Below are 13,497 nucleotides of genomic sequence, written 5' to 3'. Positions count from 1 at the left end.
ATTGGAAACAAGAAGGAAATAATTCCTGTTAGAAGGCCAAATCCTGTTTGTTATCCTCACACATATAGTCTCATTGAAGTCAATGGAAATACTCATCTGAGTAAAGTGAACAAGTTTTGGTCATGGCACCAATAGTTTTCTAGAAATAATTACAGTACACATATCTCACTTTGCAGTAGATCTTACTTTAGACTCAGAAGTTCAAGACACTGCTTCGGTGCCAGGTCATTAAGGCGGTAAATTCTCAAGCATAGGTGTATCACTATGAATGTTCTGTTAATTAAGTCCTTAAAGAAAGTGTGTTCCATAAACCACATCAAAAGTTATCCAACTAGATGGTATCTTCCCAATCTATATTTCTTCAAAATCCAAACTGTTCATTGTGGCTCCAAATCAGAAAGGTACTTGTACAGGTGCTAGGGCCTGATCCAAAGCCCACTGAAATCAGTAGAAAGACTCCAATTAACTGCTCTACGCAGTAGATCAGGCCCAGGAGACTTCAGTGGAACTACTCACAGGCTGAGCAAGGGCTTATAAAACTATATTTGTCTGTATATGTTTGTAACTGTTTCTTTTTTACAAAACAATAGAAACTTTTCCAACAGAATATCTAAAACACCCTGTGATTTTTGCTTGGTAATGTTTTTTTTCAGGGGGCAGTGTTGGTTTTGGCAGGGTTTTGGTTTTGGGATGAGCAGGGATGGTGTCCCTAGCCTCTGTTTGCCAGAAGCTGGAAATGGAAAACTGGGGATGGATCACTTGATGATTACCTGTTCTGTTCATTCCCTCTGGAGCACCTGGCATTGGCCACTGTCAGAAGACAGGTTACTGGTCTTGATGGACATTTGGTCTGTGTAAGGAAACTATTCAAAATATCAATTTGTTGAAGTGAATGTAGCATTATCTTTGTGAAGCTGGCCATCACAAGATTACTGAGGTAATACCAAATAGTGTTCTAAATGCTGAACTTGTAATTGGAAATTATTCTGAGTTTAGCCACTGAAAATTCAATTATTTTATCAACAGCCTAGAGGATAGAGTTGTGGGGTATTATTTTTGTTTGCTTGTTTTTTAGATTTAGCTATCATAATTGATCAAATTTAAAATGCTTGATATTAATAAGATATTTTTAAGATGACAGGCATAATTTTAGTCTTTCAGCCTTAAATGTGCCTTCAAAAAGCTTGAATTACTGCAATTTAATATAATATCCACATTTTTTCTTGCCAAGTCACTTCACTTTGTGACCTTCAAAATCATTAAATTGGCCCAGTCCAATAATCATAATTTATAATATGGGCAACCCTAGGATATGCTTCATTAACCACATTACCCTAATTTTATAAAATAAATAAATGTTATAAAATCAAAAATGTCCTTTAAGATTAGATGGGACAGATCCTTAGCTGGAATAATTTGGAATAGTTCCATTGCCTAATATTTGGATATAAAGGTCTATCTGAATTCCATAACTGACTGAAATATGTGTCCTCGTCTCTCATACTGTACCTTACAATGCAGGTACAACAGCATAATTAGCCACAAATTGTAATTTAAACAAAATTATAAGTCATAATTTTCTAAAATGTCATCATTTTAATAACTTGACCTTTTTGAATGGGAATCTGTGGCATCAGCTGAATGTAAACTTCCTTCAGTAATTTAAGAAAACCATGTACCAACACGATACAATCACCAGGGCTGGAAAACCTCTGCGGAAAGGTCACAAAAAGGGGAAATAAATAGAGTGTTCATGTTCCAAGGTCTTTTAAAAAAAAAGCAGGAAGTTCATTTTCTCTTGCAAGACGTTTATAATTTGGTAATTTCTCTATGTTAACACTCATCAAGCATGATAAAAGTATTTTTAAATAAATAAACAACTCCCACTAGAAAAAAACAAAACAAAAACATTAATTCAAACTATTAGGAAGAATCAGTGCTTTCTCTCTGGTGCTTTATTCTATAAAAGAGCTCCTGGGAGTTTCTCTCCATTTTTTCCACTTCATAGCGCTGTTGCAAACTAACTTAAAACGCCTCCATCCTCCAAATACAGGGATGTTTGTTTCTTTCTTTCTTTCTTTGTAAGAAATGTTCAGTTTCCTCACCATCCACCTTCAGGTGACGCTTCTGAAACAACCCCTTCCTTGGTAAAAGATCACTCTTGGTATCCTTGTATCCACCCAAAATAGGACTCTTCCATCAGTTGGTGAACAGTAGACTCTCAGACATTCTGGGTTGGTTGCAATGCACTTCCTTTTTGGGGAGATGAGGGTAGGAGTGTATTTTATTTTTATTTTGTTGCTGATGTTTTTATAAACGTGTAACTGGGAGAGAAAGGAGATTTTCAAGGTACTAGAAGGCACCCAAAACCTTGGCCCAACCAGACATTGACATCTGGGTAAAATCCTGGCCCTACTGAAGTCAATGGCACAATTCCCATTGACTTCTGTAGAGCCAGTATTTCATCCCTGCAATTTCACTCAAAAACAGACTATGTGACACACCTGGCCTCTATTTTGAGAGATGTTCCTGATTGATGAATAAAGCCTTATTAGAACTTCCTGGGAGGAAACACTGCATGTGGCTAGCAGGAAACACAGCAGCAGAACTGATTAATGTCTGCATAGGCAACACAGAGGTAAGAACTAAAAACATGCTTCTTTCCCCATATTACATCAGGGAAGGATGAAACTTCAAGCACAGGGAATGGCAGGGAAAACCATTTGATAAGCATACAGATGCATCTCTTACCACAGCATCATGTGTGGGTTTAAAATAACTGAAATTTGACCGTAGCAGTTTTTGAATTCCAGCTTAATGAAAGGGAAGGATTATAGTGTGGCAACCCAGAGAAAAGTCTCCTACCCATACCAGTAAAATTTTGAACACTGACATCTTGAATGGTTCATTCACTATCCATCAGTGTCCCTAGTTACTAGTAAAGATTGAGTAAGCCTACTCTTTTTTGTTCCCATATTTCCACACCTGATAAAAGATCAATTTATATATAGCCTAGTATTGTTGGGGGTATTTGGGGGTTTTGGTTGTTTTTTCCCCCAGTGCTAATTTAATGTGGACCTTTCCACACTGGAAGGATTCTCTCGCACCTATGAGAGGTTACAAAAAAAATATCTTTTTTAGTTGCAGTTTAATGACATTGCCAGTGAAAAGGAACTTGCTCCTCTATGATGAAAGTTAGGAGTGGGAGTATTTGGCCTCGTTAGCTAATTATGACATTGATAAGCACTTAAGTTAGTCAGTTTTTCACTTCTGTCATTTGCTTGCAGTCAGCTGCTTAGTTTCAAAACGTTTTGACTGCTTAAAAGGGAATACATCATAATTTCCTTTCCCCAATCTAACAGCACTTCCCAACGAAATAGCTTCAATCATGCTTCATAAAATCCACTGCAACTATATTGCTGGAAACATAAATCCTCAACCTAGATTTTTAGTATTTCTAAAGCAAATGACCCCAGTGATGGTTAACTAGCTTATTTTTGTATCCAGCCTCCTTCTCTATTAAAAAAATATACTGTACAGATGATTCAGATTTTTTTTTAAATACTTGTGCTGGTGATGTGAATGTCTTTGCTACAGCATCCCCAAATACTCAGACTGAGTAGAAGATAAATCCCAAGTGTCTACAGAGCAGCCTTTCAGATTGTGAAAGGCATTTCAAGAAATCCTTCAGTTTTTGTGTCATTTCCTTTGAGTAAACATTTATCTATACATTCCTTGCCTAGACAATGTTTATTTTTCAGAAATCCTGATATTTTTTTCTCCCGTAGCAACCTAAATAAAGAGATTTTCTATACACAGATGCTTCTTTCACTCCCATTCACCATTTATTGCAGCCGATTGAGGTTGTTTGTTCCTTCCACATCTAGACAGTCTCATTCTCCCTTATTTTCTAATACAGTTCCCTTGCTCTACAAAAATAGTGGTTGTCTGTTGACAGTGCCATCGGATATTATATATATACCAAATACAGACACATACATACAACTCTGTCATTTGTCATTGTTAAAACTCTTATTCAGCCTCCCTTAATGGTATTTGTGAATTTTACCCCCACTGCGTAACTCCTGGCATTTGCAATGCTAGATTTCCGGGCTATGCAATCCTTTTCAAGCGCAGCTAGAGAATAATCACAATTTGCAAACTTGCTTTCTTCCATTCTCGGCCTTCTAGGCACTGCAAACACCACCTGTATACCCTCTACACCTAGCTGGGTCAATGCAAATTCTGAGGGATGCTTCCCCCACCCCAGTGTATGGCTATGGTGAAAATCCTCCAGACTGTTACTGAATTGTTAACTGTGATAGCTCCAGAGCTCACTCGGAGATGGTGAAAGCACAGAGGCATTTCTGCATAGCTCAAGAGCATCTGATGGCTCTTTGCTACTTACCACTTCTTAAACAAAATGTCCTACGTGCCAGGGGCTTTAAACATACAGTAACTGCAATTACGTGGGGATTTGCAGTGCTCTACAGCCCCAATGTTTTAAGCGCAACAGTTCGCACAGGCACTTTACAAGCTAGTGTATAAAATCTCTCTGCCATAGATAGTCATTCCTAATGCTCCCTGGTCTGTGTGTGAGTGTTGCTAATCTGCATCTGATTGTGTCACTTCAGCTCCTATGGCGGGGGGCAGGGGAGAGGGGAAATGAAGGCTTCACATCCAAAATGTCAAGCTGTGCTTGAAGAATGATAGAAGACAGACTCTCTCTCTCTCTTTCCTTAATACAGCCAGATACTAAGAAGCGCAATCACCTGAATGGAGCTCTACCACCCCCTGCTGGCAGAAAAGCAGCAGAGGGGGAAACTGTCTGGAGCACCAGCTCCGACACCGTCCCTTAACTGATTTTTTTTCTTTTTCCCCCTAAAAGGAATTGCATGCGACACACATACACAAAATCATTTTTCACCAGGTCCTGGAATTTAGTGTGGTGACTCCAGATGTAATTTGTAGATCCTTGCACGGGGGACTAGGAGGGAAGAAAGAGACTGGTGTTGCAATCTAGTTCAGTTTTAAATTAACGCCAAAAACTTGTCTGAACAGTTTGAAATAGTGTAATTAGTTTACACAAAGGGGCACGGTCAATGTGTCATAACCACAAGCACAACCCCTCCTATCTGTCCCCCTCTTCTTTCTCTCTCCCTAAAAGTAGAAAAAATCCCTAAATAAACATACAGGTAATATACAAAACACCAAATCTATATCTTAGGGACAACTGCTGTACGATGTGTATACTTGTACTGAGGAAAATTAAAGCAAACAGTACATACAGGTGAAATCTTAGTATATTTCACTTCTCTCCAAACACCTGCCTTTTAACATTATTTTATTTTCAATGTTATACACTCATCCCTATATCCGGACATATAGATACTCACACATTCACCTCACTGTCACAGATACCCTGCTTTACTGATCACAACAATTCGTTTTCACTTCCCAATAGACTGAAATGAACCATCGTCAGCCACTTCTTGTTACAGAAGGAGAAAGATCTTGACAGGCAGGCTTCAAGTATTACTTCTCACCGACAACGGAGTGCGGGGAGGGGGGGCACAAAATCCTTTTTCTTAAAAATAAAGCCCACTTTGGCTGCACACAAAATAGCGGACCGTATTTCAAAACATGCCTCGGTTTGAGGTTGTCTTTTTTTTACTGACACAAACTCTTCAAAAAAAAAAAAAAAAGAAACCACACACACACAAAACCAACAACCCAAAACACATTAATTATTAGAAAAAATACTAAAAAAAAGACAAGATCCCAAGCAAAGCAGCTAAGTGCAGTTAGCATCTTCCAGCTTTTTCTTTTCTTTTCCATCTAAATGACATTTTTTTTCTTGTAGACATTTTTTTAAGAGATAATATAATACAACTTTGGGGGGTGGAGAGGTTGAACAGGCTTTTTTTCCCGATGGCCTTTGGGGTGAGATCTTTGCTTATTTTTGGTTACTGTAATTAGGACGCATTCTGGTGTGGAGGGTAGCTAGGAAATGCAAGAAATCCCCGCTCCTACCTTGCCCGCTACTGAGGAGCAATCCGAGCAGGTAGAGAGAGAGGCGGCTCATGTTCAGGAGCTCACGCTGGTGGACAGTTCCCAAGTTAGAGATGCCGAGCACAGGAAAACCCAGCCGCCGACGCCGCCGCTCTGGCCGCAGCTCCCGGCTCGCACGCACAGCCCGGGCAGCGCCGCTCGCCAAGTGACTGCCAGCGCCGCTCCGCGCCGCACTATATCAGGGAGGCAGCGGAGGAGGAGGTGGGTAGGCGGAGAGGGAGAGAGCGTGTATCCCTCCGCGCGTGCTCGCTCTCACTCACTCACACATGCAGGAGCGGGGATTCCTCCGCCGCTCAGCTCGCGGCCGCTGCCGAGCTCCCTTCCCCGCCCGGCCCGGGGGCTGGTGCAGCCTGGCGGGAGGGAGGCATCGGTCTGGCCTGGCCGATGCAGCCCGCGGGAGCAGCGGCGGCTGGGCTGAGGAAGCTACCTGGGGGTTGCACGGGGCTGCGAGGCTGCTCCTCTCCCCGGGAGAAGCGGGGGCTGCCAGTGCCGGGGGCGTTGCCGGCAAGGGGCGCAGGGCTGTGCGGCAGCGGGGGCACTAGCCGGGCTTTGCGGGGAGCCCACTATACGCCGGGGAGGTGAGCAGCGCTGGGGTTGCAGCTCGCTTTTGGCTCGCAGCCGAAGCTCGCCTTTTTAGGAGGGCTTGTGCCTGTCACCTGCCGGAGTCGGGCCAAAGTGCCTTGGGCAGGCTGCGGGAGGCAGAGGTGGGTGCATTTGGTCTTTCATTCTTGGGGCAGACATAGGTGCTGGCACAATGGGGTGCTGCTGTGGGTGCTCATGCACCCCTGGCTTGAAGTGGTTCCCACCATATACAGGGTTTACAGTTTGGTTCAATGGCTCTCAGCGCCCCCACTAGACAGATTGTTCCAGCACGCCTGAGGGCAGGTGTGAAGGCGTTTGCCTGGGGAGTGTCCCCGTCCTCTCCCCCGTGTTGTGAGGATAATGCTGTGGTTTGTCTCCGTCTTGTCAGCCTTTCTGTGTGTTACAATACTGTAATATTATTAGGCAATGAGACATATAGGAGTCTCATTTATGTTTTAAAAATGTCACAGATCTTTACACCTATTCATTTACTTGTCTAGGAAATTTCCTGTTTTGACTTTTTATTAGAAAAAAAAAGGGGGGGGGGAGATTCTCTACGATTTATAGGAGTCTATTTTGAAACCATTCTACACTAAAGCATACAGCTTGCACTCTTTACATTTCCTGATACTAGGGTCAGTACAGTCTCATTACAGATCTTGCTCTATAAAGAGTCCACTTTCTTAAAAAATAAGAAAAGATAGGAATTTTTAATCAGCATGACTATGAAAAGGTAAAATTCATCCTGTTCTTCATTGAACTTTGGACTCAGGAGCCTCGTGTAGGAACTCATCACCTTTTCCCCTCTCTGATACATGCTGGGAGATAGAAGCAGATTTATTTTGACAGAGAGCTGTGATATGCAATTAACATAATTAACATTTCCATAATATTTGAGATCCTTTTCCCTCCATCCTTTTATTTGGGGAAGGGAACAGTTTATAGAAAACTAACCTAAAGTAACATGATACATATCTTCAGCCTGACACTTGCTGGGAAATACTCATAAAAAAGTGGAGCTACAGGAAAGGAAGATCAGACCTTTAGCCAAACCTTGCTGGACACAACAAGAAATTTAATAAAACTGAATGGTTGCCTTTAGTGGATGACATTTAGAATCCTCAGAAATATATTCAGATAATATTAATAGAGAAAAAAGTGAGATACTTGTGGTCAGTGGTTAATCTTTATAATATAAATCAAATGTGTAATTATTCCAAGGATATGCTAGGCCACCCTGCTCTTACAGGGAAACATTTTTGGAGCATACATTACAAAATGAAAAAGAAGCAGTTTCTTGTACAATGAAAATGAGCTTGGTGACTGTCATTCTGTATGAAATATTGGTGAAACCAATATATGGCAGGTTCAGCAGTCTGTGACTTTAATAGGCTATGGATCTAATCCAAGCCTAAAAGGGAAGACTCCAATTGATTGCAATGGACTTTGGGCCCTGAGTTAGGAAAGCACTTCAGCATATGCTAAATCCATACTTATGTACCTTCCTGAATAGGAATGTTTTCCTGAAACACAGTCTTTGTGCCCAGCTAGAAAAGTAGACTTTGAGACGAAGAGGGGGGCGGAAAGTTACTGCACAAGGCAAGAACCCCTTTGCATTAAGCAGATTGGATTCCATTGCCAAATTAATTTATCTTTGGTTTTAATTTTATTTTGAAAACACTACCATGCAGCAATTTGATATATAACAAAACGTAGGTTATCAATATTAGGGGGAAAAAAGCATTAAAAAAACAAGACCAGAAATTAAGACACCAAAACAGACAGTACGCGCTTCTTAACATCCACAGTTTAACATAGAGATTGAAATAATATAACAGAGGTTCATGTAACACAGCCTATGATCTTAACTTACAGTAAATGGCAAGAAATCACATATGAAGTTCATATTGGTCATTTACAAGATTTTGCTGATGATTATATTCAAAAGATACTACAGTACAAGAGGAGTCAGGAGGTCAGTGGTCACAAACTCCAATTAGAATACCCCAAGTGGAAAAATAAAATTGTAATCCTTTATGACCCCAGATTTTTTGTATTTTCAGTTATAAACCTGCTAAGAGTTTCTCCATCAGTGCTGTGTCCAAGTATACAAATGTTATTGCCCTGAACTGGGATTAGAATTCTGATTCTTCATTCTGACACTGTTTCTAAAATACATTTTCCTGAAGCAGCAGACAGCTGAGATATGGGCTGTTTGAGCAAATAGAGCTAAAGGGATGGGCTTTTTTCCTTTTAATTGAAGAAAGGTCAACAATGAAGTAAGATGTGACAGAATATGACACTCAGAACTTGAAAAAAAAGACTACAAGACAATGGGAGAAATAATCATACCTGCCACAATCCCCACGTAGGTGGTTTTTGATGATCATGACAGCATATTAAATGAACAGAAGATTTGAATTTGGAAGCACTGTAAAACTTTAATCCCAATCTACATCAATATAACTGTAGTGTCTGCCATTCCTTGGATAAAATAGACACTGTGCCTTCAAGAGAATGGTCCATACTGGAACAGTCATTTGTGAGTCTTTTACATAACCATTCCTTAAACAGAAAGGACCTATTTTCTGAATAAGATCACATGCATAACAAGTGCATTGATAAAAAAAAGTTCAATTGTTCATGATTACATGCTGCTTACTCAACATGCACATTGTTACATGAGGCCTGTAATGTAACTGCCATCAAATGTAACACCCCAAAAGGTGATCAGAATGCCCAACTCTATAACATTCTGAAACAGAGTAATAATCAGTCTCAGAAGTGGCTTTAATGTGAAAGACTGAAAGTCAATGTTGATGTGTCACTACAACATTTAAAGACGAAACAGCAGTCACTGGGAAAAATTAATGAGAAGGAAAAAGGATGTCATAATTTAGGGGTAGCCATTATTAGATCCATATTTTATTATTTATTATTTGTGTTATCATAGCACCTAGGAGCTCCAGTCATGGACCATGGCCCCATTGTGCTAAATGCTGGACAAATACAAAACAAGCCAATACATTAATCTAATTTGCAGTGAAGGTGATAAGTTTCACAACGCACAACGAATAACATGTCCCTGAAACATGCATATTACTATTTATTACAAAACAGCAAGGGAGTTCAGCAAAGCTTTGGATTTTGAATATTCAAAACTTTATTAAGTCATATGCTAGATGCTTCATACAAGGATGGTTTGGCTATAATATTGTATAGGAAATATAGGGGGAAATATTAAGGGCTAAATTTTGCCACCTTTAATCAGGGTGAGTACTTAAGTGGTGCCATTAATTTCAATTAATTTTAGTCGGACTACTTGTAAACTACTAGTCAGCACAAGTAAGAGTGACAAAATTAGGCCCTGAACATATGGTGGCAAAATCTCAGCTGGTGTAAATTGTCATAGCTCCATTGACTGGTGTAAATTGTCATAGCTTTGTTTAAGTCACTGGAGCTATGAACATTTATGTCAGCTGAAGATTTTCCCTTCCTTTGTAACCTCTATGAGACACAGACATTATTTGTAAAGGCTTTCATTTGCTATCTGAATAATACAGTAGCAATTATTTCAAAAAATATTATTTGATGCATGCACATATTACACAAATATAATAAAATACTAAAACAAATTCTGCTGATAATGTTGTTGTATATTGAATTATGTGGTTCCTTGTTCACATTCCACATTCCAGCTTGTTCACAATCCATTCACCAACTAGCTTTGTCTAACTATCTTCTACAGTTTGAAATTTTCATGAAGTACCTTGAAAATCAGTTCAGTATCTCTGGGAACATATGATCATGGCTGACAATTATTTCAAAATAAACCATGGCATTTATAGTACTAAAGATCCTTGTATTTAGAAACACTGTCGAACAATGGTAAACAAGTCAAAATGTTCTAGAATAATTGCCTAGCTCTTCAATAGACGAAAATGAAATAAATTCTTTCTTGTTTTTGTTTTAAACACATAATATCTTTGTAGGAAACTGTCTTCTTCAAACATTTTGACTAATTTTCTGAAGTGTATGTGAGCCAAATTGCTGATCTTCACCAAAGTGAGCAATTATCCCCAAAATGATGCTTTCTTATGAATACCAAAAACACAATTAAAGAAGTACTAACATAAATTATTCAACAGTGAACAATATCATTACAATGGTGAGGAAATGGTATACAATAAACAAAAAAGACAGTTTCATAAGTATTTGCACTACTGCTATGTTTCAAGTTCTTAACATCTTACAAAGATTTTCATAAAGATCTAAAATTACCACCATTTAGATTAAAACTTTATGGATAACAGTCACTTAAAATTATAACATTGTTTTCATTATATTTAAATTCTCCTTAAATAAAGTATTCTCCTTTCAGCTAGAGAAATTTAAATGATTTGGAAATTATTCTGATGCATGCAGAGACTTACAGGCTGCCATTATGGAGATAATTGCCTGTTTTATTCCTGCATTGGAACAAAGGAAAGAGGGTATATTTAATTTTGTCCAGTTAAAATACTGATTAAACCGCCTCACTGTCATTAAATATTTAAGTAGATTGTATTAAAACTGATACAGTACAAAGCACTGTACTCACACAAGAATCAATAAAATACTGCATTTATATAGCATGAGAAACTACTGTTACTCCTTGTGACATGAGTGACTAGTCAAAGTCCTTTCAGTTGGGAGTAGAAATTGATAGAATCTGGTATTTTCTTTCATGCAATCTTTTTTATTTACAAGGGCCGTACAAAGTCCCACTTCTCTGAATGCAGGAGGAATGAAGAACAAAATTAATAGTTTTTTTAGCTTACAGCAAGAAGCCTCTCTAACCAACACCAGTCCCAAAAGCTCTCTCTCTAGCTCTCATGCTGTGCTCACAGGATGCTGCTTGACTTTCTTCCCCTCTGAGTTTCTCTCAGTTTCCAGTTTGTGTGACACTCTCTCTCTCTCTCTCTCTCGCACACACACACACACACACACACACAGAGCCTCAGCAAAAGTCCTTTGTTCACAATCCCCTTTGTCTTAGGGTATGGGCTTGCGATTAACTCATCCTAACAGTTATATTAATTTAAGGATGTGTTCATACCCAGTCTCAAAAGAGATTTGTGATTCATGCAGTTACCAGTACCTCTCAGCATAACAGTACTTTTAATGGGTCAAATACAGCCCAAGCAGCAACTGAGGCATGGGAACAGAGCCAGACATTTAAGTGGATCGTGACATGAACCTCACATCCCCAAAGTTGACTGTTTTGCCCTTATATGGCCACCCAACTCCTTCTCACCCAAATAACCATGGCTGGAGATGGACATTCTTTCCCACATACTGCTGACTAGTAGTCTTATCTCTTCTTGTCAGAGTCACACCTTAATGTGGTTATCAACTCATTTATGATTTCCAGGCTTAGATACAGTACCTAGGAGTGAAAGTGCCAACCTTAAAAGGCACCAACTTTTTCAGACACAGCTGTCTGTTTCTTCAGCAACTCACATCACCCCAGTGGTCCACTCTCCATTAGCTTGCCATTGAATAGAGAATGAAATTCAAGATTTTGGTCATGACATTCAAAGCTCTCCATGAGATTGGCCCATGTTTTAGATTGTATACTCTTTGAGCCAGGGACTGTGTCTTTTTCTGCACTTAGAAATCAACTAGCATTTTTTGGGTGTTATCATGGAAATCATAAATTATAATAAGCTATGTTACATCAGGTAACTTAATCATGACCTCCTATGCTGCACTAGCCCAATGGAATTGCCAACTTCAAGAGTGAAACTTTTGTATGCAAGAACTAGACCAAATGGTCTACAACTGTAGAACTTACTTCCAGAAGTGCTCAGAATCACTACAAACTTCAGAGCCTTCAGAAAAAAAAAGTCACCCTTCCACTCTTCCTTTAATGATCAAAATCCAAATCATGTTATAAAAACACAGAACAAAACAACAGACTTCCTACAGAATATAAAAGATAACCTTCTTGATTTCTTATTAGTAAGGCACTCTGATTTCCTGGTGCTAGACATGGTGTAAGAATTTAGAGAGATTAGATAGGTATTCTTGGATTCTGCTCAATTTAAGTATATCATAGGCCTGTGTCTCTGCCTTCCTTTTTTCTGATGGAACCTGTGCAAATGTTAACTCCCATAGTCCTACCTGGTCAGAGAGACCAGGTCTTGTCCTACAATTTCTGCAACTTGTATGGAGGACTTTGATAAACATCCAGAAATGAATGGGATTGTTCATTTGTTGGGGGGATGATTTTATGGCTGGGGAGAGCACAGATGGAGAGTATTGGTATTTGGAGGAATCAGGAAGAGTCATCTTCCTAGGTTTATCTTTCAAGGTGGAGGTGAGATCATATGTGAATTCTGAGAGAGGGTGCCGAAAAGCAGTAAAGGAAGTTCCAATTAATGAGGACTTTCAAACTGTTATGTCATGTGACGTGGAAAATTCAGAATGTGCTTAGAGTTGATCGGGGGAGGTGGGGAGGAGGAGCAAGAGAGAGGGCAAGAGACTGCCTAGTGTGATTGGGATAGTAGAGTTCATTTGCATGTCATCTGGAACATAGAAGTTGCCATGCTGTGCGAAAGCAGTGGTCTATCTGGTCCAGTATTCTTTCTCTGAGAGACGCCATTACTATATGTTTTAGAGCAGTGTTTCCCAAACTTGGGACGCCCATTGTGTAGGGAAAGCCCCTGGCGGGCCGGGCCGATTTGTTTACCTGCCCCATCCGCAGGTGCCACCGATTGTGGCTCCCACTGGCTGCAGTTCGCTGCTCCAGGCCAATGGGAGCTGCTGGAAGCGGCGTGGGCCGAGGGACGTACTGGCCGC

General features: G+C 39.8%; 1 protein-coding gene across 2 annotated transcripts in view; it reads right to left on the bottom strand.

Annotated features, from left to right (window-relative positions):
* NCAM2 (neural cell adhesion molecule 2) overlaps positions 1-6,246 on the bottom strand; it is a 514,501-nt gene extending 508,255 nt beyond the window's left edge. For both annotated transcript variants that reach the window (XM_005289286.4, XM_065576283.1), the window contains exon 1: positions 6,034-6,246. In XM_005289286.4, the coding sequence (XP_005289343.2) occupies positions 6,034-6,085 (52 nt within the window). In that variant the 5' untranslated portion in view covers positions 6,086-6,246. The remainder of the gene's footprint in view (positions 1-6,033) is intronic.
* Between the last annotated feature and the right edge of the window lie 7,251 nt (positions 6,247-13,497).

The sequence above is a fragment of the Chrysemys picta genome, chromosome 1 (genome assembly GCF_011386835.1).
Source record: "Chrysemys picta bellii isolate R12L10 chromosome 1, ASM1138683v2, whole genome shotgun sequence".
In the NCBI taxonomy this organism is placed as follows: domain Eukaryota; kingdom Metazoa; phylum Chordata; order Testudines; family Emydidae; genus Chrysemys; species Chrysemys picta.
This window is presented reverse-complemented; position numbering and strand designations above follow the sequence as displayed.